Source organism: Ursus maritimus, unplaced genomic scaffold, assembly GCF_017311325.1.
Source record: "Ursus maritimus isolate PB19 unplaced genomic scaffold, ASM1731132v1 scaffold_10, whole genome shotgun sequence".
Classification (NCBI taxonomy): Eukaryota; Metazoa; Chordata; class Mammalia; order Carnivora; family Ursidae; genus Ursus; species Ursus maritimus.
In genome coordinates, this window is record NW_024423344.1 from 63924891 (window position 1) to 63950880 (window position 25990).

The window sequence follows — 25990 nt, forward strand, 5'->3', positions numbered from 1 at the left end:
TTGAAGAAACAATTTTAAGACGTATGCAAAACATTTGACAGATACTCTGGAACCAAGCTGCGTAAGCATCAGGAGTAAATTTTTAAAACCTTAAAACTGACATGGTAGCTGGCTTTTGAAAATTGAAGCTGGTGAAAAGCAGCCAAAGCTGAAACTGATGACTTGACTTGATTCAGTATAACCCGGAATTCTCTTCACGGAGCCCTGGGCCCATCCAGCGACCCACGTGGAATTTGCCAGACGACTTGGCTAAGGGACCATCGTAATCAGTCTTCAAGGAAAGAAAAACATGAGTTAGGGAGCAAAGAAAAAAGGAGAGAGAGGGGAAGGGGCAGAGGGGAGGAGGGAGGAGGAAAGAACACAAGAGAAGAGCAGATTGTTCTGAGACTTTAGGATGAAAACCTGATTTCTTAAAAAATCAATCCATAAAGAAAGTTGGCAGACTAATAAAACCAAGTAAAAATAAAAAGACTTGATATTTAAAATGTTAGCGTAATGAATATAATTTTATATCTAAAGAAAGAAGTCATTATTAAAATGTTCTAAGCCTACATTCAGGAAAATTCTTCATGGGATATTAGCAGAATGCTCTTAGGAGCCAGGAAAAAAAAAATGTGTGAAATGAGGCTCTAGGGTGCCAGTTTAAGCTTATATCGTGGTGATGATGTGGCTTTTCTTGCTATTACTTTTAATGAAATAGGATTTTAAAAGGTATTTTAACTTATTCGCATCTATTTACTAGTGATATGTGGACCTCTCCTGCACACCCATTTCGGTCTACATATTTCACTTCCTCTTTGAGAAAGGGCCCCCAACTCTGTGCTCAACTTAGACAGTTGGACACAGGGACACATAGGGTACAACCACAGCCATGGGCAGGTGGTGCCACTCAGCATTTTCACAGGGTGGGGAAATCAGGAAGAGAGGCTTTGCAAACAGCCCAAGTTGTCTTCCCCTTTGCTACAAGCAATGGCCATTGCTTGAGATGGGAGGCTTTGCAAACAGCCCGAGTTGTCTTTTTTGCTACGAGAAACAGCCATTGCTTGAGATGTGATCTCCAGAACCCATGACTCTTAGCTCGCCCACCAGCCATCAGAGAGCCAAGCTTAACTATTTTATACACAGGGTCCTCAGCTCTCTAATTGGCTTTTCAAGCACAGTGGGTAGCTGTTATCAAATGATATAGAAACAGGATTTTTTTTGGTTCTATTTATCAGTTTAAACAAAGTTGTTGATTTGGTTTTGCTCTAAGTTGGCACAGTAAGTGGAGGAAGGGAGATAGCAAATGAGTTTTTTTTATGCAGATGGATGATTCACTGTTTTTTCTGAAGCCTAAGGAAGCAATTTGAAATTGATTTTGAAGAGATAATTGATTCTTTGCGATAGAGTATATAAAATACACAGTACAGTGTCTGGCCCATCGTTGACACTGAGTAAGTGTAAAGTTCTCTTTTCTTTCTGATCTTGCTTTACACAAATCTGTCTGCTAATTGCCTTCCATAAATGTTTGCAAAAGGGCGAAATTATAACTAAAAGTTTCACGTATCCATAATCTTTCACTCCCAGTTTTTTGTTTTTTTTTTTTTTAAAAAAGCACATACTCTGTGCTCGGAACTCTTACAGATTCTGGGATTCAGCAATAGCCATGAACAAAATGTAAAAGATCCAGTTCTTCATAAAAAATGATTCATGCATCACTCTCCATAATCCATAGATTTGATTTGCTATTCATTCTTGTGCTACTTAATTACAGATTACTTCAGTTAAAATAATACATTTCTATGCCTCATTTTTTTTTTCAGTGTCTTTTCAAACATCATATCATTTTATCTTCCCAGCAGCCCTGAGGAAGGGGGAGAACATGTTACCCAAAGGTCACACAGGTTTAAGGAGAAAGTCTGAAGGTAGTACTCCAGGCTTTTAGACTCTTGTTCATGACCTTTCTCTTACGCCACAGCTGTCTCTCATGCAAACAATGGCCAAAATAGAGAGAGAGCTGATGCGGATATGATAGCTTCTGTTTCCTTGGGAACGAACAGGATAGATTTGAATTCCCCAAGTGGTCATCTGACCAATAGTTCATTCATTAACACTGTAATATAAATGAGAATCTAATCAGTAAATAAAACATTACTTACTCTCAAAATATCAAGTCCAATTAAATCTAGGTAGCATTCACTGCCACCCATGTTAATGTAAAAGATGAGAGTTCTGTTTGCAAATTTCAAAATGATATATGGGAATAGCAACATCGCACCACAATAAGAACCCACGGAGTAGAAAGTGAAAGGATAGAATTTTTCTAAAAACACGAGAGCCTAGACGGGATTGATCTTTAGCCACTGCTTATCAGCTTGTAATGACTTATCAGTCACAGTAATGACTTCTGTGAATGTATAATCAACCGGCAGAAGACAAGGATATGTAGGTACAAAGCCACGGGGGCTTCTGAAATAGTGCGCACCACGTTGTTTTATTTTAAGGGAAATACGTTAGGATGCTGAGATGTTCTTAAAGGAAAATGTCTTATATTAAAAAACCTAAGACATAGCACTCAAACCTGTTATCACCACCTTCCTCTCTTTCTCGCCTCTCCGAAACAATAAAATGTCTCTCCTTTCAGAACTTTGTATCTTTAATGTCAGTTTCTCTAATCTCAGAATGCCAGCACACTTCTGAGACATTTTAGTAATCCTCTTAAGAGAGAGAATTCATGAGCCAGATATCTTCCCCAAATCCACAGGTTTTGCAAGCCCACTAAGCAGGAGGGATAACTCCGTTGTGTATTTTCAGCATCCGTCTACATTGGGAATGCCAAAAACTGCAGATTACAGTGAGCGGTTCCCCCTTATCCGGGGTTTCAGTTATCTGCGGTCAATCGTGATCCGAAAGCAGATGATCTTCCTTCTGACATAGCTTCCTTCATCAGAAGGTCACTGGTAGACTAATGCCATGTCTCAATGCCTACGTCACTCACCTCACGTCATCTCATGTAGGCATTTACCATTTCACTTCATCACAAGAAAAAAGAGTGAGTACAGTAACAATAAGATATTTTGAGAGAGAGAGAAACCACGTTCACATAACTTTTATTATGGCGTTTTGTTATAATTGTTCAATTTTATTGTCTGCTATTGTTGTTTATTTCTTACTGTGCCTAATTTATAAATTAAACTTTATCATAAGTATGTATGGGAAAAAATCATATATACAGGGTTTGGTACTATTTATGGTTTCAGGCATCCACTAGGGGTCTTGGAACATATCCCCCATGAATAAGGGGGGACCACTGTATCTAATTATCTCTTACAACATCCCTTGGAGGAAGATAGGCAGAAGATAATACTGATTTATGTCTTCACGGAATAAAGCTAATGATATGTTCCTGTAACAAGGTGGCTTGCCTGCAACTGTGTTCTCTAGAAACTTCTGTTCTCTTATAAAGAAAAGACCTTTAGTGTCTTAAAAATAGTATTTCTTCTCTTGAATTAAAGGTATTGGAGGGTACCTGCACTGTTGGTGGGAATGTAAATTGGTGCAGCCACTACAGACAGTGCAGAGGTTTCTTAAAAATTAAAAATAGAACTACCATGCAATCTAGGACTTCCACTTCTGGGTATTTATCCAAAGAAAACAAAAACACTAATTTGAAAACATCTATGTACCGTTATGTTCATCGCAGCACAATAGGTAAGATATGGAAGCAACGTAACTGTTCGTCACTAGATGAATGGATAAAGAAATTGTGGTATATATAGTGAAATATTACGCAGTCATTGAAAAAAATGAGCTCTTGCATTTACCACAACATGGACGGACCTGGAGGGACCATGCTAAGTGAAATATGTCACACAAAGAAAAACAAATACCATATGATTTCACTCATATGTACAATCTAGAAAACAAAACAAACAAACAAAACAAAATAGATAACAGAGAACAAACATCATTGCCAGAAGGGGAGGGGATGTAACAGGTGAAAAGGATTAAGATGGACAGATGCCCAGTTATAAAAATAATACGAATAGTAATAAGCCGCAGGGATCTACAGTACAGCATAGGGAATATAGTCAATAATATTGTAATAATGAAATTTCTGTAGTGACAGATGGTAACTAGACGTATTGAGGTGATCATTTTGTAGCGTATAAGAATATCGAATCACTATGTTTTACGCCGGAAACTAATATAATAATGTATGTCAAATATAATTCAACTTTTAAAAATTGTTTTATCTAAAAAAAGAAAAAGCAGTGGAGGGTAGAATGGATTCACAAACACCTCGAAGTCCATGCATCTGCATGTGTTACATCTGAATCACTCCTCCTGGTGGGTTAGAACTAACCTCACGGTGCATCCCACGGTATGTTCCCTGCAACATCCATCCGGCGAGAACCTCCTGCACCCTCTGGGGAGCCTGTGGCCAAATTGGGAATTACTGCAAAGGACCTCCTCCTCCCTTCTGATGAGTCAGAACACACACTCATATGACCAAGTCCTGCCAAGATACCTAATTTCACTTTGACGCATGGAATTTATTGCATATGTAATGACTGTTAACAACCCTTGGAAATAATGTTTTATGGAAAACATTGAAGAAACATCAGCCCAGACGTTTTTCCCCCTCAAATCTCCTTACTCAGAAAACAAAACTTCTAGAAAGAAGACGGTTGTAGAATAACGTAAGTAGCTAATTACTGTCAAGCACTTATTTTTCCAGATGCTGGCTTCTGTTTTTTATGTACTGCATTTTCTCATCACCGTGTGATGAGTAATATTATTATTCCCATTTGACAGAGGAGGATACTAAAGTTCAGGGAGGACCCTGAATGTTGGCATGGCACTGGACTGTCCTCAGCCCCACCTGCCACCCATCCACGTACTTGCCCTTGGCTTTAAATACCACCTTAGGCTAGCGACCCAGATCCACATCTCCAGCCCTGACCACTCCTCGGAGTAGAATCTCGATCTACTGTCTCATGTAAGCTAACTTATCTAACCTCTCACTTAACCGACCCCCATTATTCCTCCTCTGTTGCTTCCCTTATTCGAAATACAGTACATTGAGGTGCTCTAGACCACCAGGGAAGAGCCTTATTGGTCCTCGAGAGGAACCAGCCCTGGGCCTCATGAGCCACAGAGCTTCGTCTTAACTATACCGCTGCTGCGGTAGGCTCAGAAAATGGTCTGAGACGGTCCGAATGTCCTGCACAAGAATTCCTTTTGTCCATCATCCCGTGAACTCCAGGTTTTAAAACCATATTGTCTAACAGATTGCACGTATGATAAATGAAAGCATTGATTTTCACTTCGGAACTCATCTAAGTAATATGACGGATATATGTTAAGATACAGTCTCTGCAATGAGCATCAGCCAAGGGCTTCTCGTTGTTCCTGAGCAATGACAGGGCGCATGGGTGCACCAGTCTCCTTTCCGATTCTTCCCTTCAGGTTCTGTAAAAAGTTCCGAAAACCAACTCTGGATCCCTTGGCGTGCCACTTCCCACTGAAGGATCTCTTTATGACCATGCCTTTTTTCCTAAGGGTAAAATAGAATCTGTTGAAGGGCCTTCAAGATTCATATCTTGACATATTATGACAAATTTTTCCTTAGGCCTCCAACTATTATGAGGTGAGGTGTTGTTTCCATCATAATGAAAGGCAGTGTTTTCCTCCATTTGAATCATACTCTCAGCAATTTCTGTACTGAAGTCACCTTAAAAATCCCAACCGGATACACATAACAAAAGGCTACGGGGCTATACTGGCTTACTCCCATTCTGTATAATTAACACTCAAAAGAAAACAAAAATCAAACAAGTGGTAAGGTTTTCTGTTATGATGAGGTATCTCCCCTGAGGCCCTAATATTCTTTCAGGGCATTTCTTGTTCCTTTGATTTAATTTAAACCAGTGAGCCAGCTATTTCCCAAAGGGCAAATTAAGAAGGTCCTGTTAACTCTTTCAGTGCCCCAACTCAAGAAATCCCAGCAAGGCCATTAGCATTGTTTTGCCTTAGGCTTTACACTTTCTAAAAGTCAGCTGTCATATTCCGAGCAATCCAAAATAGCACACTCAACAAAACCCCGGGGCTTTGGAAATGTTAATGCCTCCCATCAGCAATGACCTTGCCACTGGGAAGTGATTTAGGCACTAGGGAGAAAAGGGCCCACTATCTTTATCACGCTGGTTTACACCATCAACTTCAGAAATCGTGTGAGCGAAGAATAATCAATAGCGTGTTAAGACCAGTCTCGGAGAATGCCAGGACAAAGTGCTCCTGCTCTGCAAAATGCTGAGTTGAAGGAGAACTTTTGAATTCAACCAAAGAGAAATTAGCTGGAGTGGTAACACCAAATGAATTGTGTCTGAGATGGAATTTGTCATTGGGCATGTCACTCCAAGAGCGCCTGTGTACTTCTGTGGAATCCCATAATATGCCTGATGAAAAATGCTTATTTTAGAGGAAAGCAGAATCGAATCAGCAAACCGAAAGGCATGCATGTATTCTAAACACACACACACACACTCATGCGCGCGCACACACACACGCGCGCGCAGGTTCAGAATTAGCTGACACACATAGTCCCAGAGAGTTTACCGAAATAAGTAGCTAAGAGTAGAATCACCACCTCCTGTGGATAAATGGAAGAAATGTCAAGTTCAACTTCATCAAAACGCCCTGAAAATGTGACTGGAGTATTGCCTCTTGATAACCAGCAGAGAGTAGGAAGCTTCTAAAAACAGCCAAGGAAGTGTCCCCACCCCACCCTGAGTGAAATCACTGTGGGAAAGAACTGGCTGCTTGGTCCCTAAGATCATTACGCTGAAATGTTTGATTTCCCACGGCAAACCTAACCGTGACGTGCACAGCTGTCAACAACAAAATTAGAGGGAACTGTCATTATAGGGATTTTTCACCACATTGGCTTGTCCTATTTCTGCACCTTTGCTCCAAAGAGTGTTTTCAAAGAACTCTTGCAGTACAGGTTTTCCTTATTCACAGCGGGGCCACTCAGGTTATGTGGTCTTGGATGCTAGACACGAAATATATTTGTCGCCGTAACAGGAATCCCATTCAGATATTTACTAAATGCCAAATTCAAGTACATGAAAATGTCTCAGTCACGTTCATTTAGTCCTGACATCATCCTATGATGTAGCAATTACAATTCCTATTTTTAATACAGTCGATGTTCATTATCTGTGATCGTTCTGTCTCATAACGTGGCTGCAAATACTGAACTGCTGGAAACACAGGGTTAGGCTCCTGCAAGCTTTTAGCTGCCTTTTGGTCAACCAACCAAGAGGCAACTTACGTGTATTTCTTCTTGAAGAGACCTTATTTAATATATACTGTTGATTCATTAACATTGAACTCATGGCCAAGTGCACCAGAACTTCTGCCTGAACAAGGTTTATCCAACACATATATTTTCTCCATATGGCACATCACAGCCCCTTGTGCTCAGGAACACCAGACAGCACTGCAGCACTAAGCTTGGGGGCCTCTTAAACAGGGAAACTGCCAAGGAAAAGCACAAGAACGTGAAAAACGGAGCACTAAAGAGGCCACAGAAAGGACACTGGTTTTCAGCATGTGAGCTGCAACAAGAAGGCCGGCCATCACTTTGTTCGGCTTCAGCTGGGAACATGCCTGGAGGGCCACTCAGCTCTTGTCTACAGAAGCGTGGGACTTTTGATTTGGGGCTTGCAAAATAATTTTAGCGAGTAGGCAAATTCGCAAATACAGAATCCATAAATAATGAGGACGGGCTGTCTATGTTGAAAGCAAGAGTCAGGGCATACAGTCAGGCACCCCACCTCTGTCTAGTCAGTTCTTCCTGTTATATTAGCGGTTGTTGTCATTTAAATTTAGAGATTAGAGTTTACTGGAGGTAGGAGTCCCATGAAAAATGGGAAAGCCATTGCATTGCATGCTTCCGCACCAGGGTCTTAGGAAGAAACTCACTGTGTAACTTTCTTGACCTTTCAATGGTTCTTCCAGGTCTTTCAGGGGTGTGGCCAACCCAAACCTGCTCCAGCCCTCCGATCTGCTCGCTCAGCTCCGGAAAATTTTAATACGCGGTTCAGGCCTTACAATCCTGAGGAGAGACCCACAACTGCCGCAGGCACGAGCTTGGACCGGCTGGTGAGTTCTCTCGGACTGATGGCCATTGTGCGCACTTTCTGTTATCGAGGTTATTCTTCAGGAGACGTGATGGGACTCTGAAAAAGTTGGTTGTAAAAGTCATCTCATTCTTATATCTGCTCCTGGTCTTAATTAGAATATTGAAAAATAATGAGATCTTCCTTTTAGGTCATGAATTAGATTATTTAAAGCGTCTTATCACTATTAATCCACTCATGCAGTGGCCAGACTTTCAACTTCATATTTCTTCTGAAATATTAATCTGAAGACTAAGTTACTATATCTTCCAGAGATATAGTTACAATAGCACATTTCTTACTCACCTGCTTCTGTTATTTATTCAGTGTAATTTTATTATGCCTTCTGGTGTGTAAAGTTTTCTGTTTGAAAGACCTTGCCAAGAGACCCCAAGTCAATGTTACTACCATTTTCTTTTTCTTTTTTGTGTGTCTTTTAAAAGTTGGAAGCCTTAACAATGTCACTCTTTGATCCACTTAAATGTGTATCAGGGCACCAAATGATATCTATCAGCAAAGCAATTCACTTGGAGAATACAACCATAAACATAGTAAACACCATTTTTTAAATGTCTTAAAAATCAAATTTTGCCATAAAAAATGAAAAGCTCATAATTTCAAAGAAATACTGCCAGATTATTTTCAATGCAATTTATAGCACTATAAACAATTTATATACCTGTAATTGTTAGCACTGTTAATGTTGCCTTGCCAATTACCTTGATGTAAAATTAACAGATAAAAACCTTAAGGTCATAAAATACCTGAACCACATCTGATTATGTCATATAAACTCAGATCTCAAGGGTTTCTGGTTATGAAAATACTTTTATTAGTCACTGTCATAAATTACTTTATCACTTTAGTTAATATCCTTCCACACTGTAGGATTCATATGATTAAATTGGTTGAGTTTGGCCTCCACGTAAGTACACCTCAGCATCTCTGTCTGTAAAAATCAAATGTGCTTACAACATAAAGGCCTATCCACGAAGAGCCAAAGTGAAGGGGTAAGTGGAGTCATTAGCTGCTAAATTGTGTTATAAATCTATTACTGTTTATTAGCAAATAAAACCCCACTTCGGTGTAGGTTTCGAAAAAGGAATCATCTGGGTATTGCTTCAACCTTCTATGTTACCTTGGTCATGTCTATTCTCTGTTCACAGTTTCAGGAAGAGTTTAAAAGTAGTCACCTTTCTTCTTTTAAACAACCAAGTAGATTCCCCTGAACCACTAGCCAGTTGTTTTAAAGAAATGATGGTTGTCATGAGAGTCCATTGTTTGAGTTTTTACTTTACAAACTCCTCTGTCTATTAAGATCCTTCTCACCAAAGCACAAATGGTGAGTATGGGTTTGAGTTCTCTCACTCTCTCTCTCTTTTTTTGTTTTTTCCATTTTAGTTGGCTCTAACTTAATTATTGGAATAATTCAGGCTTTTTGGAATTTTCATAAATTCTAATTTAAGAACTGGGGCACGGTGCAAGATGAGTAATTCCTAGCAATCTGCTGTACAACATTGTGCCTGTAGATAACAGTCCTGTTTCATGCACTTGAAAATCTGTTAGGAGGGTAGCTTTCATGTTAAGTGTTCTTACCACAATCAGTAAAATTTAATAACAATTTGGGTGCATTATGCACTTAGTTAAAATTGGATTGAATTGGATCAATATAATGATATCTATGACTACTAATTAATGTTTTTTCCCTTTGAAACAGAAGCACAGTTTTCTCTCCTCCCCAGGAGAAATAGACACACACACACACACACACACACACACACTCAAACAGGGAAGTAGAGCAAGAAAAATATTTTTCTCAAGACAGCAGTATGTATGCAATTTAGCACAATCTAAATAAAACATCAATGCTTTGAGATTGTCATGTGATATATTATATCTGATAGATAAGGAAATTGGAATTCGAACCTTCTTTTTCGAAAGGAAATTCCCTGATGATCTTCGAAATGCCCCAAATATAAAGGTCTTGAAGAGTATTGGCAAATAGCAAACTGATTTAGGCTCTTCTGTTTTTACGCACCCCCCAAAATATACTTTAATCAAATTTTTTCTGAAAAGCATCAGTAATGGTTAATCATATAATCATGGGTAAAAACCAAGGACCAGACTGAGTACATAAGGGCCAGATTCAGTGCATAGGAATATAAATCAGTAAGTCAGTTTTATTCTGAAATGTTCTCTGACAGCACACAGTACTTAACTTCCTCATAGGTGTGACTTCAGGCTCTATAAGAGAGAATGGCAGATTTATTAATGTTTTATTGAATTAAATTCCCAAATTGTAAGAATTAGTGATTTGTAATTCACAGCCAGCCATCAACTGACCCGGAGTCACTTCCCCAGTCCCTAAGGGCAAGGGGCTGTTTCCACATCAAAAGGAACTATGTAGGGTTATTCTTGAGAAACACAAATTAGGCCCAAAGCTAACTTTGCAGCCCCTGGCTCCCCCAAGGCTTTCTTCCTTTTGAGGGTTCAAAGTATTTCTGAAGAGTGGAAAGGTAAAGTGGTTACCTTAGACCAACTGTTTATATGACAGCTTGTATGTCAACAGTCAGACCAAATCATCTTCAAGATGCATGCATTGGTAAACTCTCTTGATGGGTCTGCCATATATTACAGCCTATTTTGACTGTTTATAAACAAGTCTCATGTTACCTACTCCTGTTTTAATTTTCTCCTGAAAAGTTGTTTCCTGAATATTTATAAGAAGCATGTGTCCCAGAAAAGGTGGATAATTGGAAAAGACTTCCCTTAATTTCTCTAAGTGTTTCAGCAGAGAATATCCTTCAAGGACAGCATCAAAAGAATATCCCAGTCACCCCACTGCTTTTGCCAAAGTGAAAAATAACTAAATTGTAAAGCTCTTGGGGCGTTGCTTCTTACTACCACTTAAAATGAGTACCTGTGTTAATTAACTTTGGAATCTTTTAGTCAATGTTCTTATATCAATTGTTGTAAAGCTATTTTTTATATGAACTGGTACTTATGGGGGTGTTTTTAGAAGTAAAGCTCCTAACCCCAACCTGGGCCAACTGCTGCTAGAACTTCTATAAAATAATTAAAAACAAAATTCTTTCTTAAGAATACATCAGTTCCACCATTTAACCTCTATTAGGTGTTTAAGGAACTTATAAACTCCTTTATATCACTAGGAAGCTTTTCCCTTTGTTCCTCTAAAGTTAATATGGGCATAAAAATCAGTTTAGGTAGTCAGTGGCTTTCAGACATTCTACCCTGAAGTTATTTTTATTATCCAATAATGAATGAACATACTTGCATAAATTCAGCTGCTGATGAAAAGCTGACTCATCAAAGACTATCACAGTCCTTCCTGCAGCAGCCATGGTTGGTTGAAGGTACAAATGCCATCAAATATTTTGGTTAACAGATTGGTGCCGCATGGTCACATGTCTTTACTGTTACCAACACCCACCCCAGCGGGCCTCTGTCCCTGCCTACTGTTACTGATTTTCAGTTAAAGAGGCCAGAGGTGATTATTTGCAAAAGATTGATTTTTCTTCCTTTTTTTCTTAAATTTATACTTCATGAATTCTCTTACATAATTTAACATGAAACTATGAGTTTATTTTTTAAAGAAACTTCCACTGGAATGTCACTGGAAGTAAAAACTGTTAAAAATCCATGAACCTAAAAGAGCTCGATTTTGAAGATCCGAGAATACAGAGATATTTCAGATTATCGGCTGTGAAAGACAATTAGTTGTACAGCTCAGAAAATTGAACATGACATGCTCTAGAGCTCCTGGACACACTGGGCAGGGAATGTCGGTTATTTACTCCAGTGGAATCATCAGAGCAAAATATACTTTAAATCATGTATCTTAGAGGAATGTATTTTATAAAAGTAGATTTAAAAGAAAAAAAAACAGACATGGAAGTTAATTCATCAAGTTGGTGATGATTTAGACCAATGACCCTGCAGTAAGTATTCAACATCGTACTGTGTCGTACAGGCTTCTCGAATATTCTCCTGGTCATTCAGAGGGAGTTTGGGGTAGGGGTGGGGGAATGCCAGCCCTATAAAGCTAAACGTTATACTTGTGCTGTGCTATTATGTATAGAATAATCTCTCTTTCTTTTTCCTTTAAATTTGTTTTCCTCTTGCTTCCCAGAGGATTGTGTGGAGGACAATGCAACATAGTGTAAGCTCTGGTCTTCTTTTTTCTTACTCTCATCCTCATTTGTCTTCATACAAATTTGTCATTTCAGAGAGTTCTTGAGAAATTCCACCTCCACTTTCCCTGTCCAGACTAAAGCGCGTTGAATACTGCGCATGACCGATGGGTTTAGAGGCTTGCTCTCGGCTTGATATTTATGGTTAACAACCATATTGGTATTCCTTCCCAATGGCAAGGTTTTCAATCTAAGCTTTGTGTTAGACTAACTCATTTGGTGGCTGATTTAAATTCTGTCCCAATGTTCAGACTATGTGTAGTCTGCCTGAAAAACTAGCTCTTCCCTGATAGAATATATTGGCTTTTTTCTTCTTGCGCTGAGCGAATAATTAGCTCGCTAATAATAACAACAAACCAACATCAGCTCTCATGCATAAGGAGCTAATTTTTCCATTAGCTAGGACAGAGAATTTAGGGTGTTAAGAAATTGTTTGTGGTATGGGTTGTTTACTCTTTTTTTTCTTCCTTCTTGAATTTACTGATGTCTCATAGAGCATTCAGGGAGGGCGCCCTGGGTATATCTTAGTACAATGTGGTTTGTGTTGGGGCTGAGGACGGATGGCACACCCAGGTTATCTTACCTGACTTTATATATTAACCATAATAATCAGAGAGTTAAGTTTTCTAATCTGGTTTTCATACTACCATCCCATGCTGATAATACCTTTTCATAATGTTCTGAACTCTGCACAGCATTGTGGACGCAGGAGAGAAGATGACTCTTACCTGCAGAGCACAGATTTATTCACACGGCACGCCTATGACATCATAGCGCTCCGTGTCTGCCTGGCCTTCAATTCAGGCAGTGAATTCCTCTGTTAAAATTCATTTCCTTACAAGGAAATGGTCCCCTGAGTCATATTCCCATTCATCATCACAGTTCTCTGAGCCCAGGGCAGGTTGATGAGAAAGGAAACTGAAGAGGTAAATCTGAAACAGGAATACTCTGGAAGAGGAGACCTTGAAGAAGGAACAGGGAAAACAGATGGCTTAGGGTCTCCTGATGCTACATGGGAAATGGGGGGAGCAAACGTCATGGGAGGACAAGTCAAGGTTCTATTAGTTTGGTTCATTTGATAAAATTAGAGTAGCTCCAGCTCAGACTGTATGCGCCCGCCTTTCCCAGCAACATTCTCCTGATACTTCTAGGTTTTCCAGCCGTTGAGCCAGTCCAATCGCCTTATCTTACGGTTATCAGGGGCCCTGTAGATTTCCCCCAAGAGGAATATTATTGGAAGGAACGTAAATCATAATATCATCCTCCACCCCCACCCTGTCTGCTGGACTTTCCTGCTGACCTCCTATATCTTCGTTCACTGGGCCAAAAATACAGTGCTACTTTTGAAATTCACTGGTTTGCCGTTGGTGCTAAATATGAATTATTGATATTATTATGTATAGATTTAAGAACTTGCAAAATATCAAGTTATGCACTTTATTTTATTATTCTGAAGCAAAATGGACAAAGCAACTCAGTTTCTGGTATCATTCCTGCCTGATGGTTAATCCCAGTTTCAGAGTAAAATGCTGGTCATAAAAATGTTCTTCTCTGCTCTTTGGGGCCATTTTGGTGTGATTTAGGATGTCTTGGTTGTAAGGATTCAGGGAAACTCTGTTGTTCATTTTAAATTGCCATGGCATTTCGTTGTCACCTCAAAGGATTCTGCATCCGGCTAAATCCACTATTTTGCATTTCAAAAGGACGTCAGGCTGTATTTAAGAAACTGCTTTATTATCTAGAGCCTCAGCTGTGAAATTGATATTTCCTACCTTCCACCCACACTCGTACACACACACCCCTCAGTCTCTGCTTGGCCCGAGCGGGAAAAAGTAAAACCTCAATAACAACAGTAAACCAGATTCTCCACTTTAATTAGTTTTCTAAAGATAAATGGGTCAAGGCCAGACTGGCTTTCAGCCTCTGCTGCCGCTGCATAAATTATGCCCCATTCAGCCCAGCAAACAAATGGCTACCGCTCAATCCACTTCAAATTGTGAACTGCCCAGTCTTGCCCGAACCTGCTTTATCTCTTTACTGCAAAATCCCACCAAGACACCCCAGTTTCATTTTCAATGAACCCTTGGTAATAACAGCAGCAAACTACAGCGCACTTTCAGAGCAGAGAGAAAATACAAAACTTTAAAACCAAACCACCCAACTCATTCGGTCTCGGTGCCTGCCCTTCTCCCGGCAACAGCAGCAGCGAGCGGTAGCTGGGACAGCAGCCTGACACGGGCTTCCTTCCAGTTAAGGGGCTTGTGGTTGATGAGGCCCAGGTGGGAATAGCATAAGACACACATAGAAAAGGGTGGCTTAGCTGCAGGATATTCTGCTTATTCCATGGGCTTGGAGGATTCAGTGGTATGCCCTGTTGGGAACCTGGATGGAATGTCCACTCCTGATGTGGAATTTTCAGTTCACGCCCAGTGGACAGTGGACTGGTTTTACATCCTGGAGAAGCTATTCTTTCAGGAATGTGGAAGAATAGTGAAACTGGAAAAGCGTAGACCTCTCTTTGAGCTCAGGCTAGGCTGTGTTCAATTGCACTGGGCTATATGCCTCGGGGAGAAAGAAAAGGGACCGCCCCACTGGCCGCGTTCCTCCCCGGGAGATGCTGAAGCCCGTTCTGCCCCACTTCTTTATGGCACGTGCAGAGAATCACATGGATTCTCAATGAAATAAACGATGGAATAAAGTCATGCCACCCGTTTTAAAGGAAGGGGGACCTTTTGCACCATTTAGGTATAAGTAAGTGGTCCTTATAACCATTTGGGGGGGAATTTGACCAACCAAACCATTTTCAACTCTTTAAAACTGTACTTTGTCCTCAGAAATATTTAAGCTAGAGCTTTGCTGACCTCTGACTATGTCATAAGCATGAAATGTTATACTTTCAGATACCAAATACGGCTATACAGATTTTCTTTCTGTTTGATGGTATGCTGATATGCTGGCTTTTCCCTTCAGACATGAACATTTCTTTCAGAATTTCTAGACTGTAGCTAAACCCAGATTGGTGCGTCCTTTATGCCTCAGTCAATCACCAATGTGTAGTCCTGGCTTCTTCTCCGCTGCATAGCACTTAGTAGAACTAGCTACCGCGTACAGTCTGTATCATAGCCCGTTGTTAGTGCTGGCATCATCAAAAAGGCAAGAGTGACTATTTGCAAAAAAGCATCACTTATCAAACCTGTTAGACACAGTCTGTCTCCTCTAGGGAATAGTATCTAGTATAGAGTCCATAAAGTGTTAGGAAAAAGGAGTTTGATTTTGTAATCTACAATAGGTTATACCAATAAAGAATACATGGAAGATATATTAACAAATGAATTATCATTGACCAAATATGCAAATGGAAAACATTAAAACATCTGTAGCATCTTTGGGATAGGCTAGCCTATAGCTCATTCTCCCTTCTTAAGCCAGAACTTTTTGCCCATCTCTTGAACAAATTAAACAGAAACTTTCTTGGCAGTTCTGAACCGGTCTGCTGAGAAAGTACATTTGTCCTTTATCCAGCTATGTAATAAGTGTTTTGGTGACTTGAATATGAAAGCCTGAATAGACAGGCCATACTAAACTACTTAAACCACACCTTTTAAAATATGTGTTCATGAGAGGCATTCAGTCGCCATAGATCTTTTATTAACTTATTGAGCAGCTTAAAGAACCTTCTCTTTGTCATGGAAACTCTGCAGTAATTTTTTCTCATAGCTGTCTGAGATATTCGCACCACAACTCCCAAATGTGATGTTCCCGCTTATAAGAGATAGAGCTGAAGAAATGGGATATTGCATAAATACCAGTTTTGATGTATTTGCTGTGTAATCAATCAGCTTTTAACCGACTCTGGGGCCTATGGAATACATTTTAAAGCCCTGGGAATTTGGCTATTCCCATAACATACTTGGACACTCTTTACTGCTAGCAATAAACCTCAGGCATAAACATTGTAGAGAAAACCAGATGAAAAGAAACCTGTTTGAGTGAAAATTGACTTCGCTTCATAAATGTTAAAGGTAGAAAGATATCTGCAATACACAATAATTTTATTACTTAAGCTCATTCATGGTCATTATCGTCAAAGGCTCTGACTTCATGGGTATTTCCTAACACCTAAAAGACTGGCCAAGCTATTAAAAAAAAAAAAAAGTCAGGTTGACAGTAAATGAACAGCCAGCAGCTGCAACAGCACCACGATATTGCTGGTTAACAAATAATTTGGGGGGGGGCGCCTGGGTGGCTCAGTCGTTAAGTGTCTGCCTTCGGTTCAGGGCGTGATCCTGGCATTATGGGATCAGGCCCTGCATCAGGCTCCTCTGCTGGAAGCCTGCTTCTTCCTCTCCCACTCCCCCTGCTTGTGTTCCCTCTCTCGCTGGCTGTCTCTCTCTCTCTGTCAAGTAAATAAATAAAATCTTTAAAAAATAATAATAATTTTTTGGAAGTTGGGTTTGGGTAATATCTTGGGGAGCTTTGCCAATACTTGATCGATCCTGATAAGCCGAGCTAGGCAATATGTGGCACCTACAAACACCCCCAAAATAGCTCACAAAGAACACAAGCGTATTGCTCGTTCGTGCCAGGTATGCTTTATGGCTTTTCTGTGGGTCACCTGCACAGGATCCTCACCCTGACTCCAGGACCCAGGGTCACAGCGCAGCTGTCATCTGGGGCTTCACCTGTTACAGTAGCGGGGCAAGTGAGAATGTGGCAAAGACGACTACCGGAGTCTCCACCTGGAAGGGGCACAGCACACGGCTCATGGCTCATTGGCCAAAGGGGGTCGCGTGACCAAGCCTAGTGTCAAGAAGGTGGGGGCGTGTGTCCCTCTGTCTCACATAGGGCGAAAACGGACATGTGAACGAACGCTAATATTGTCATCCACAAAGAGGTACGACCAAGGCAAGATTTTTAAGTTGATAAAAATCTACCTCATTACTCTCTCCAACTCTAAGACAAACCTTACATAAAAAAGAAGATGAAAATCATTCATTTCCACAAATATTTATCGTGCACTGATTTGAACCCAGGATAGGTGGTTAGAGCATAATCAAGGAGCTCATTACACTTTGGGGAATGCCAGGCAAAACTAGTTACAATTCCACGCAGACTAGATACTGGTAAAGATTGTGCTTAAATGTTTTTACACTCCTCAGAGAATTCTAAGTCTTTGTTACAAAGGCAGTGTCTATATTGCCCTAGAAAACCAGGATCTCTTTGGAAGTCAGCTTGACTTTTAGTGTCGGATGGCTTTCTTTGCCTATCTGAACTTTGAGTTCAATCATAATTCAACCAGAGCAAAGGAGTCCCACTCCAAATCTTAGGACAGTATCTCAAGGGAGGAGATAGAAACTGTTGCCAGCGAGTAGTAGAAAAATAGCAGTAGAAAACCAGAATGAGCAAAGACTTTTTTATTACCGGCATTTAAGTGTCTTTCAGATCCAGACTATATATATTTTAAATAAAGCCTCGATATTGCATTTTGTGAATGCTGCTCTTGTCTGACTTGATGTCATGTTTGCTTAGGCAAAGCAATTTTTCTGCTCTTCTCCTTTCTGGGTCAACCTAGCTGGAGCAAATCAAATTGTTTTCCCTCTCTCTTTCTTTCATACATCATCATTTAAGATCACCAAGAATTAGAGTTCTGGAACCTGCCCTTGTCTCCTTTTACAATATCTGTTTCTTTCTGAACAGCATTCATGAAGGAGAACACTTTTCACAGGTTAATCAGAGAAATTGCATAGGCTGACAGCAACAGCAAACTTATTGATTGCAATGAAAGTCTCAGGAATGTGTGTGCCATTGGCTTCTGCGTGGAATTATTTGCAAAATCGTCAAGCTGTGATTCAGCTGGAAGAAAAATTACAATATAAATTCATAAATTATTTGTGTAACGAGGCAAGAAAACAATGACTTTGTAAGTTTTATTCTAAGGGATTTTGACCTAAGAAAACTCCCCCACAGCAGCCTGCATTCATTTCGGTGAAGAACACTCATCTCTGCACTTGAAAAAGCTGAGCATTTCCTTTGCCTGCTCTTTGCAGCTCCTTGAGTGCTAGAGAAAAGGGGTGAACACGAAGCAACTAGACTAGCTCTGGGAAGAAAACATAAAGGCAGCAAACGGCCTTAATTGATCTCACATAAAATCCAAAAACCCAGAGGCTATCTTTAGTGCAAGACATGTCCCCACGAAGATGTTTCCAGTTACTCAGGAAAATCAAATCTTCTTTATACAACAGTCTTCAAGGAACAAGAAATATTTCATTAGGATTTTAATGGTGAGGGCTCAAGCGAAGAAAGCTTCATCCTCTCTTTTGTCAAGATTTCTTGACAAAATAAATAAAACAAAAAGCCCTTTACATATTTTTCTGTAAAAAAAAAAACACACACACACAGTTTGGGGGTGAGACGTAGAATGAGTCCTTAGGAATATTTTTTGAAGCGGATTTTGGATAACTTGGATCACAGTGTAACAGAGAAGACTCTGTGTGTGTGTGTGTGTGTGTGTGTGTGTGTGTGTGTTTTAATTGTGATACACTTCTTGCGTCCAGCAGTCATAAGTGAACATCCCAGAGATTGTTACAATAATTTATCAAATTGTAGTTGAAGCATGATACTTTTATATAAATGTCTGTGATTCATTGCTATTTTTTACAATTGAAAATCACCTAGCTGTGAATGAAATCTGACCACCCATTTCCAGGTCTTCCTATCCCTCTCATCGTGTCTTGCCCTAAACTTTACCCTTCCGCAGAGAGGGGCCACTGCTGCCCGCTAGATTAAGCACAGCTGTTGTTACTATTATCATGAACAACATCTAATTTCAAAGATCTTGGTTACTCATTGCGATGTTGGCTCTAACACACAGCCTGTAGGTAGGCTTCTTACTCTTTACAGAAAGTGGCTGGTTTGGCTACAGGCTTCGGCATTCGGGGAGAGCTGAGGCCACGAAAGCTTTCTCGGAGCCTTTCCGACGAGTCTCTGGGGACAAGCAGAGGACGCGAGCTCCCGCCGGCTTCCACTTGGCTGTCAAAGGGCGTGAACACTGGCGCTTTCTCTCTAAGCGGCGGCCACAGAGCAAGATTCCAATAAAAAAGTCCCAGGCTGCACGTTGGGGAAGCTGATAAGAGAGTAGAGTTCTAGGAAAGTATCTGGGAAGCCTGCCACTAAATGGTGGATGCAAATCAGCCGGAGGAATGATGGAGCACGGGGTAGGGGAGGCACCTGGTGTCCCGCGACCTACTCCTGAGCGCTGCGCCCACCTCTCGGCCGCACGTCACCACCGAGGACCGACACGGAAAGGCTTGGGTTACAAACAGTCAAGCCAGACAAGAGGGAAGTACTCGCGGAGGACGTGAAAACCCAAATTAAGGGGCTGAATCCGATGCGAAGGTGAACAGCATCTGAAATAGCCTTTTTGAAAAAATTCACTGGAAGGTGAACACAGAGACGAGCCGTCGGCAGTAATTGAACTGTAAAATGATCAGTGCCTGGAGAGGAGATTTGACAATGGGGGATGACAAGAAGGGGAAGAAGGATCGTACAGCTCTTCTTCCTCCGTCTTGACCTCTCCCCTTCTAAAAATAAAAGGAGAAACAAAGGCACAAAGTTTTTAAGATTTGCCCAGGGACAGAGCCAGAGCAAGAACCCGGCTTCCTACTGCTACCCGGGGTTTACGTCCACCCAGTTGTCCCGCCTGCCTGTCTTACGAATGCACCATGGCTCCAGATGGAAGCGGGGTCCGCGCAGCAGCCTATCCCGGTGCGCGTGTGTGGAGTGCTCTCGAAGAGACCAAGGTGCTCATGTATGGTACCTTGTCTGTAAAGCTTGAAACAACGGGGGCCAGCTATTTGATGTCTCCCTTGAAGAGACTTCCAGTGCTGGCTTTCTGTTTCCCAGGGGCCTGGTGTTACAATGCTCTTGGTGTCCGTGATGCCTCTACTGCCATCAAAAGTCAAACAGGAGGTACACAGGCATTTTTGTGGGTTTACTGCTATTTTGTCTCTTCATTGTTGCCCGCAGTACTTTCATAAGATCCTCTATTTGGGGGGCGGGGGGGAGGAAGGAAGGAAGCATTGTTTTCTGATACTTAAGGCTCTTTGGGGTCCCCAAAACAACTTCACAGAATTCCAGGTGAAGCTTGGAGGAGTGCATTGCTCACTCAAAGGAAGGTGAAGAAAAAACCTGGGGGGATGGGTGGGTTTGAATGACCACTATCGTGTTTACAGAATGTTTGGGTAACTGTCCTCCTAAGTTTGCTTTCTGTTACGACACCCATATAGTCTCAAAGGCTGCTGACCATGGGGATCTGGAATTCAAGATTCTCATTTTTAAGATCTTCCTAAACAATAATAGTATAAGCAAGTAAATTATTTTTGGTTGGACTGATGATTAAGAGTAAAAGTTATAGCTCTATTGATTTAAAACGATAAGAGACTTTCAGCACATTATTTAAATGCTTGTGGGAATTGTACAAAGTCCCCCCGAGATTACTGACTTTTGGTTCTCATCCTTATTATGAACTTTTGTCTTCCAAATCATTGCATTATCTGGAATTGTGGTCATCAATTTTTCAGCGCTTTTGAGTCATTGTGATGCAAACAGGACTGTGATTTATCTAGAAACACCAGAGTCATATTTGACTTCGGGCTGGCTCATGACAACTCGAAAAACAAGACTATGTGTTCAGGTAAGTAAAGAAAGATGCAAATGAAGCCCGAGGCCTGATCCTTAAAAGTGCCGGCCAAGGCCTCTTTCCTCACTGTGAACTTGGACCACCTTCCTCCAGAGGGTCACAAGAGGACCCAGTGAGACAGCACTGAGCCAAAGTGCAGATTGGCCATCACCACCAAGGAAAAACAATTCAAAACATGTGCTCTACACTCAGGGATCCTTCGATTGGTTGCAGGGATATTAAAGTCCATCTAGTCCAATGCTCTCACTTTGCCAGTGAAGACACTGGAATCCAGAAAGATGATGTGGCTGTTGCAAAAATCCCGTTGACTTAGGGCTGAGATATTTCTTTGCTTCTCAACTTCCATTCATTCAAGTAATACATCCAGTAATGCATCTTTCAAAATAATGTCATGCTGGTTGTAGTAAGCCCATATATAGAATATATTCATTCTAAGATAAAGAAAAGCCACAAATTACATCACAAAGAAAAATAAAGTAAATTGAACTTGTTGAATTCACTGTCACAAAAAAAGGTGGATCTTTTTTTTTTCTCTTCTCTTTATAGATCTATTTTTCAGAAAAGTTTTAGGTTTGTAGCAAATTTGAATGGAAAGTACAGAGAGGTTCCATATTCCCCTGCCCCGACACAGACACAGACTCTTACACTAGCAGCCTCCCGGAGTGCTGCACTTGGCTTTGTTTCTTTACCGCGGGTTTGTACCCCTTGAACAACATCTCCCCCATTGCCCTGCCCTCCACCCCCCGATGACCACCATTCTACTCTCTGTTTCTACAAGTTTGGCTTTTTGAAATTCCACTTACAGTATTTGTCTTTGTCTGACTTGTCTTACTTAGCATAATGCCCTCAAAGTCCATGCATGTTGCTGTAAATGGCAGGTTTTCCTTCTTTCTCCTAGCTGAATAATATTTCGTTGTGCGTGTACCCCTCTGTGTGTGTGTGTGTGTGTGTGTGTGTGTGTGTGTACAACACCATATCTTCTTTATCCACTCATCTGTTGACAGACACTTAGCTTTCTTCCATATCTTGCCTGTTGGGAATAGTGCTGCAGTAAACATGGCACTGAGAATATCTGTTTGACGTCCTTTCATTTCCTTTGGATAAATACCCAGAAGTGGGATTGCAGGATCACAAAGTAGTTCTATTTTTAATTTTTTGAGGTTCTGCAGACCGTTTTCCACAGGGACTGAACCAATTTACATTCCTGCCAGCCCTGCAGTGGGGTTCGTTCTTGCCCACATTCTTGCCAACCCTCCACTCCTCTTCTTGATGACGACCATTCTAGCAGACGTGAGGCGATCAGAGTGGTATGCTTGTCACAATCAATAAAACTACACTGACCATCCTTGCCATCCAAGCTGACTTCAGATTAGCTGGCAAGAGGAATCCACTCCAAAATGTTGCCATTTTCTCATGAAAACACTGAGAAAGCACTAGAATCTGGGGTGAGTCCCTCCAGCTTTCTTCTTTCAGTTAAAATGACAGGGGGAGGAGAGCAAAGCAGATGGGTAAAAGTAAGGAGACAAATCTAAGATCCTTTCCAGCTTTCAAACACTAGCATTCTGGGAGGAATGACGATCGATTACATCAGAGTAATTCACTCCCATCTCCTGTGAAACCACCTAGAAATATGTGGGAAAGATGGGCCCGCCTGGGGCGCCTGGGTGGCACAGCGGTTAAGCGTCTGCCTTCGGCTCAGGGCGTGATCCCGGCATTATGGGATCAAGCCCCACATCAGGCTCCTCTGCTATGAGCCTGCTTCTTCCTCTCCCACTTCCCCTGCTTGTGTTCCCTCTCTCGCTGGCTGTCTCTATCTCTGTCAAATAAATAAATAAAATCTTTAAAAAAAAAAAAAAAGAAGAAGGGCCCACCTCCAGCTCCCACTGTTATTATATCAACAATAACTTTCTCAGGGACGGGGACTCTCACCTCACAATCGTATTTGTGACTTAGCCTCTCCCAACATCTACATGAGGCAGCATATGTTCTCGGTGAATCGCCAGGACCCACATATACCAAGGCATAGAGAGGAGAAGTTGTCATTTCTTCCTCCACATGTAGATGCCATGCATAATTTTAAAAATAAGGGCCCCTGCCTCTGCCAGAGCGAGCTGTGTACGTGGCTAAAATACGTTTTACTCGCTGTGCTGTGAGGTGCCTTTCCGTCTATCTCCCAAGAAGTGCTAGGGGAGGGGGCTGGGGCCTTTTGGAATCTCATGGACGTGGTTCATCACTGAGCATCTCGCCCTGGATGATCTGTTCTTCTGTTTTGCGGGTCTTTCATCTCCCCTTCCAGAGAAACCACTGTCTCACTCTCCCCCTCCATCCGTTGCATTCACTGCCCCCTCCCACCCCCCCATCCCTCTACTCCACCCTCCCCCCACCCCCGTGCTTCCCACAGCTGTGGCTTCCCTTGTGGTATTCTAGGCACAACACAAGAAAAAAGGTGTTTTCATATCACGGTTAATTTGCTGCAGTCAGAGCAAAAACAAAAGCAAAACGTTCTAAAAATGCCATGCACTTGGGAGGAATGTCTGCTCGCTATGCTGATGCTTCACTGTGACCTCAGATCCCTTTCCAAGATTCTCACTGTTACAGTAACCGTAGGTGGCCCCATCTTCTGGAAATATAGATTCAAAAGTGCTTGGGTCATTTTCTTTTGTGAGAGGTTTTTTGTATTTGGGGTTTTTTTCCCTTCACTTTATTAACAGGATGTGTGATACTAGTAAGCGCTGTGTGATCACTCCTTCTTTTAAAATTGAATCTAAGTGCAAGTCATTTCACACATTTCTCCCTTCCCTGAGATAGCTTCAGCGTCTTCTTAGGAAAAGGAGGCGAGCGGAGAGGTTTTCCTGAATGTGAGAAGAAGGAGGGCCACAGTGCACTCCAGGGGACTTTAAAATTAACTTCTCCCTCCAAACATACTGCCTCATCTCTCCCCCGTGACTTTGTTGGGAGAGACCTAGCAGAAGGTTACCCTTCGCCCTTCCTGGAGATAGACGACAAAGCCAGCAGTTAGAGAAAGATCCGTTGCTGCTGTCTCGACGACCTCTCTGCCCCCTGGGCCAGCATTTCTGAATACGTGGGACCAGGATCACCTACATCAGAAGCTTATTTTTTAAAAAATTGCCAAGGGCCAAGTCAGACCCACACCAGATCAGCCACACCTGGGCTGGACGACAGAAAATCTGTATTCTCAACAGGCTCTCGGGTGATTCTGAGGTACACGGTCAACACGCCCCAGGCACTGTGGTCTTCCTGACTCTCGAGGATCCGCCTTTTCCCTCTGCATCCCCACCACCAAAGCACGCAATGCATGTTTCCTGGAAGAATGACTCCTCCATTAGACGTATGCACATGATTCCTTGGCTCGCACGCAGAAGGATTCACCCTACAGTAAGCTCCCAGCAGAGAGAGAAAAATCCAAACTATGACTTCCTGGCTGTCCCTGTTGTGGGTCTCATGGATGTCACTACCATCAACCACAGTCTTGTATCAGAAGCAAATATAAAGAGAGACCCTGCACAGCCAGCTGCACAGCCTAGCTTCCTAGAAGTTTTTCTAGAAAAAGCTTATATATAGAAATTAAACAGCCTCATAGTTAGTGTTTCTGAACTTCTTTGTCACTTACCAGCTTCATTGGGTTGGGATCTTCTTATTCTGGGAAGCAAAAGTGAACTCACTGCAGCCCCTTGCTCCATGTTCAGTCGAGAAGAGGCGTGGCCTGGTGTGGGAGGGGGCTGCTGCTCTGGGAGTCAGGGCTCTGGTCCCACTGCTGCCCCAGCATCACTCTGTGACCTTGCACAGCTCACTTCTACTCATCTGTAAAATGAGGGATGGCTGGATTCCAGTGGCTCCACAGTCCCTTCCCAGGACACAATCGCAAGCTTCTGTGAGTGGGAAACGTGTGACCCCACTGAACACTGATCAGCAGGCCTGCATCACACTTGGGAACTCCTGAAGAAAGATGTCTGTGGGGCCAAAAGCCTGGTTGAACTCAGGCTGGCAAGATGCTTCCCACAGAAACTGGAGCCCTCAAAGTTTTATTTCTTTTTCAGAACATCTGGCTAATGTCTTTTAGGACATGATTCATGTTTCTTTGTTGTCCAAAAGGAGTCAGAGAGGGATAGAGTAAAGAAACTAAATAAAATGTCCTTGAGAATATCCCAAAACAGTAGAGGTGGGGGAAGAGTCATGCTTGAATTTATGCCACTGAAAACATTTAGCAAAACGCTGAGCTCTTCCTGAATGTTCAACATGGTGAATTTTCACATGAGCTCATGTTGTTCCCAGAACCCACCAGACCCGGGGCCCCTCACATCCTCTACCTGGAAGGATGAGGCTCCCAGGAGTGAATCTGCACCTCACGTACCCTGGGCAGCCGCCATCTGCTTAGCCTGGGAGACGTCCAGTTCCTCCCACACATTTGCACTTCCCCCCTTGAGATGGGATGTCCCTAATTACACAGCCGAGGTCTTCAGCCCAGGGGGGTTTCTTCTCCACCAGATCTGCAGAGAATAAGAAAACAGGGGATCTGGTCTTGAACAACCGTGTTTAAACAATTGTGTAAAGGTCATTGAAATCCGTGTGTTCTTCCAGGTAAAAATGGCCTTATACTCACAATGTTGGGTTGCGCGCATTTAGGAGACCCCAAAATCTGGGATTGTCCCTTAATTTTCCTGAGGTTTTGTGTCGTTGTTTCTTCTTCTTCCTCTTCTTCTTCTCCTTCTTCTTCTTCTTCTTCTTCTTCTCCTCCTCCTCCTCCTCCTCCTCCTCCTCCTCCTTCCTTTAGCTTGGTCTTATTCAGGACAGAAATCCCTGGGTCAGAAATGTTGCCTAGTCCCATAAATATGACTTTTTGAACGTCCCGAGAGGCAGAAAGGAAGCCAAATGTGATTACTCAGCCTTTAGGC

The 25990-nt window shown here is 41.8% G+C and overlaps 1 protein-coding gene across 1 annotated transcript in view; it reads left to right on the top strand.

The window, feature by feature from the left end:
- Window positions 1–25990, top strand: part of GPC6 (glypican 6) — a 1044955-nt gene that overhangs the window by 948976 nt on the left and 69989 nt on the right. Inside the window, exon 6 of the mRNA XM_040623810.1 lies at window positions 8008–8151. Coding sequence (XP_040479744.1) covers window positions 8008–8151 — 144 coding nt within the window. The remainder of the gene's footprint in view (window positions 1–8007; window positions 8152–25990) is intronic.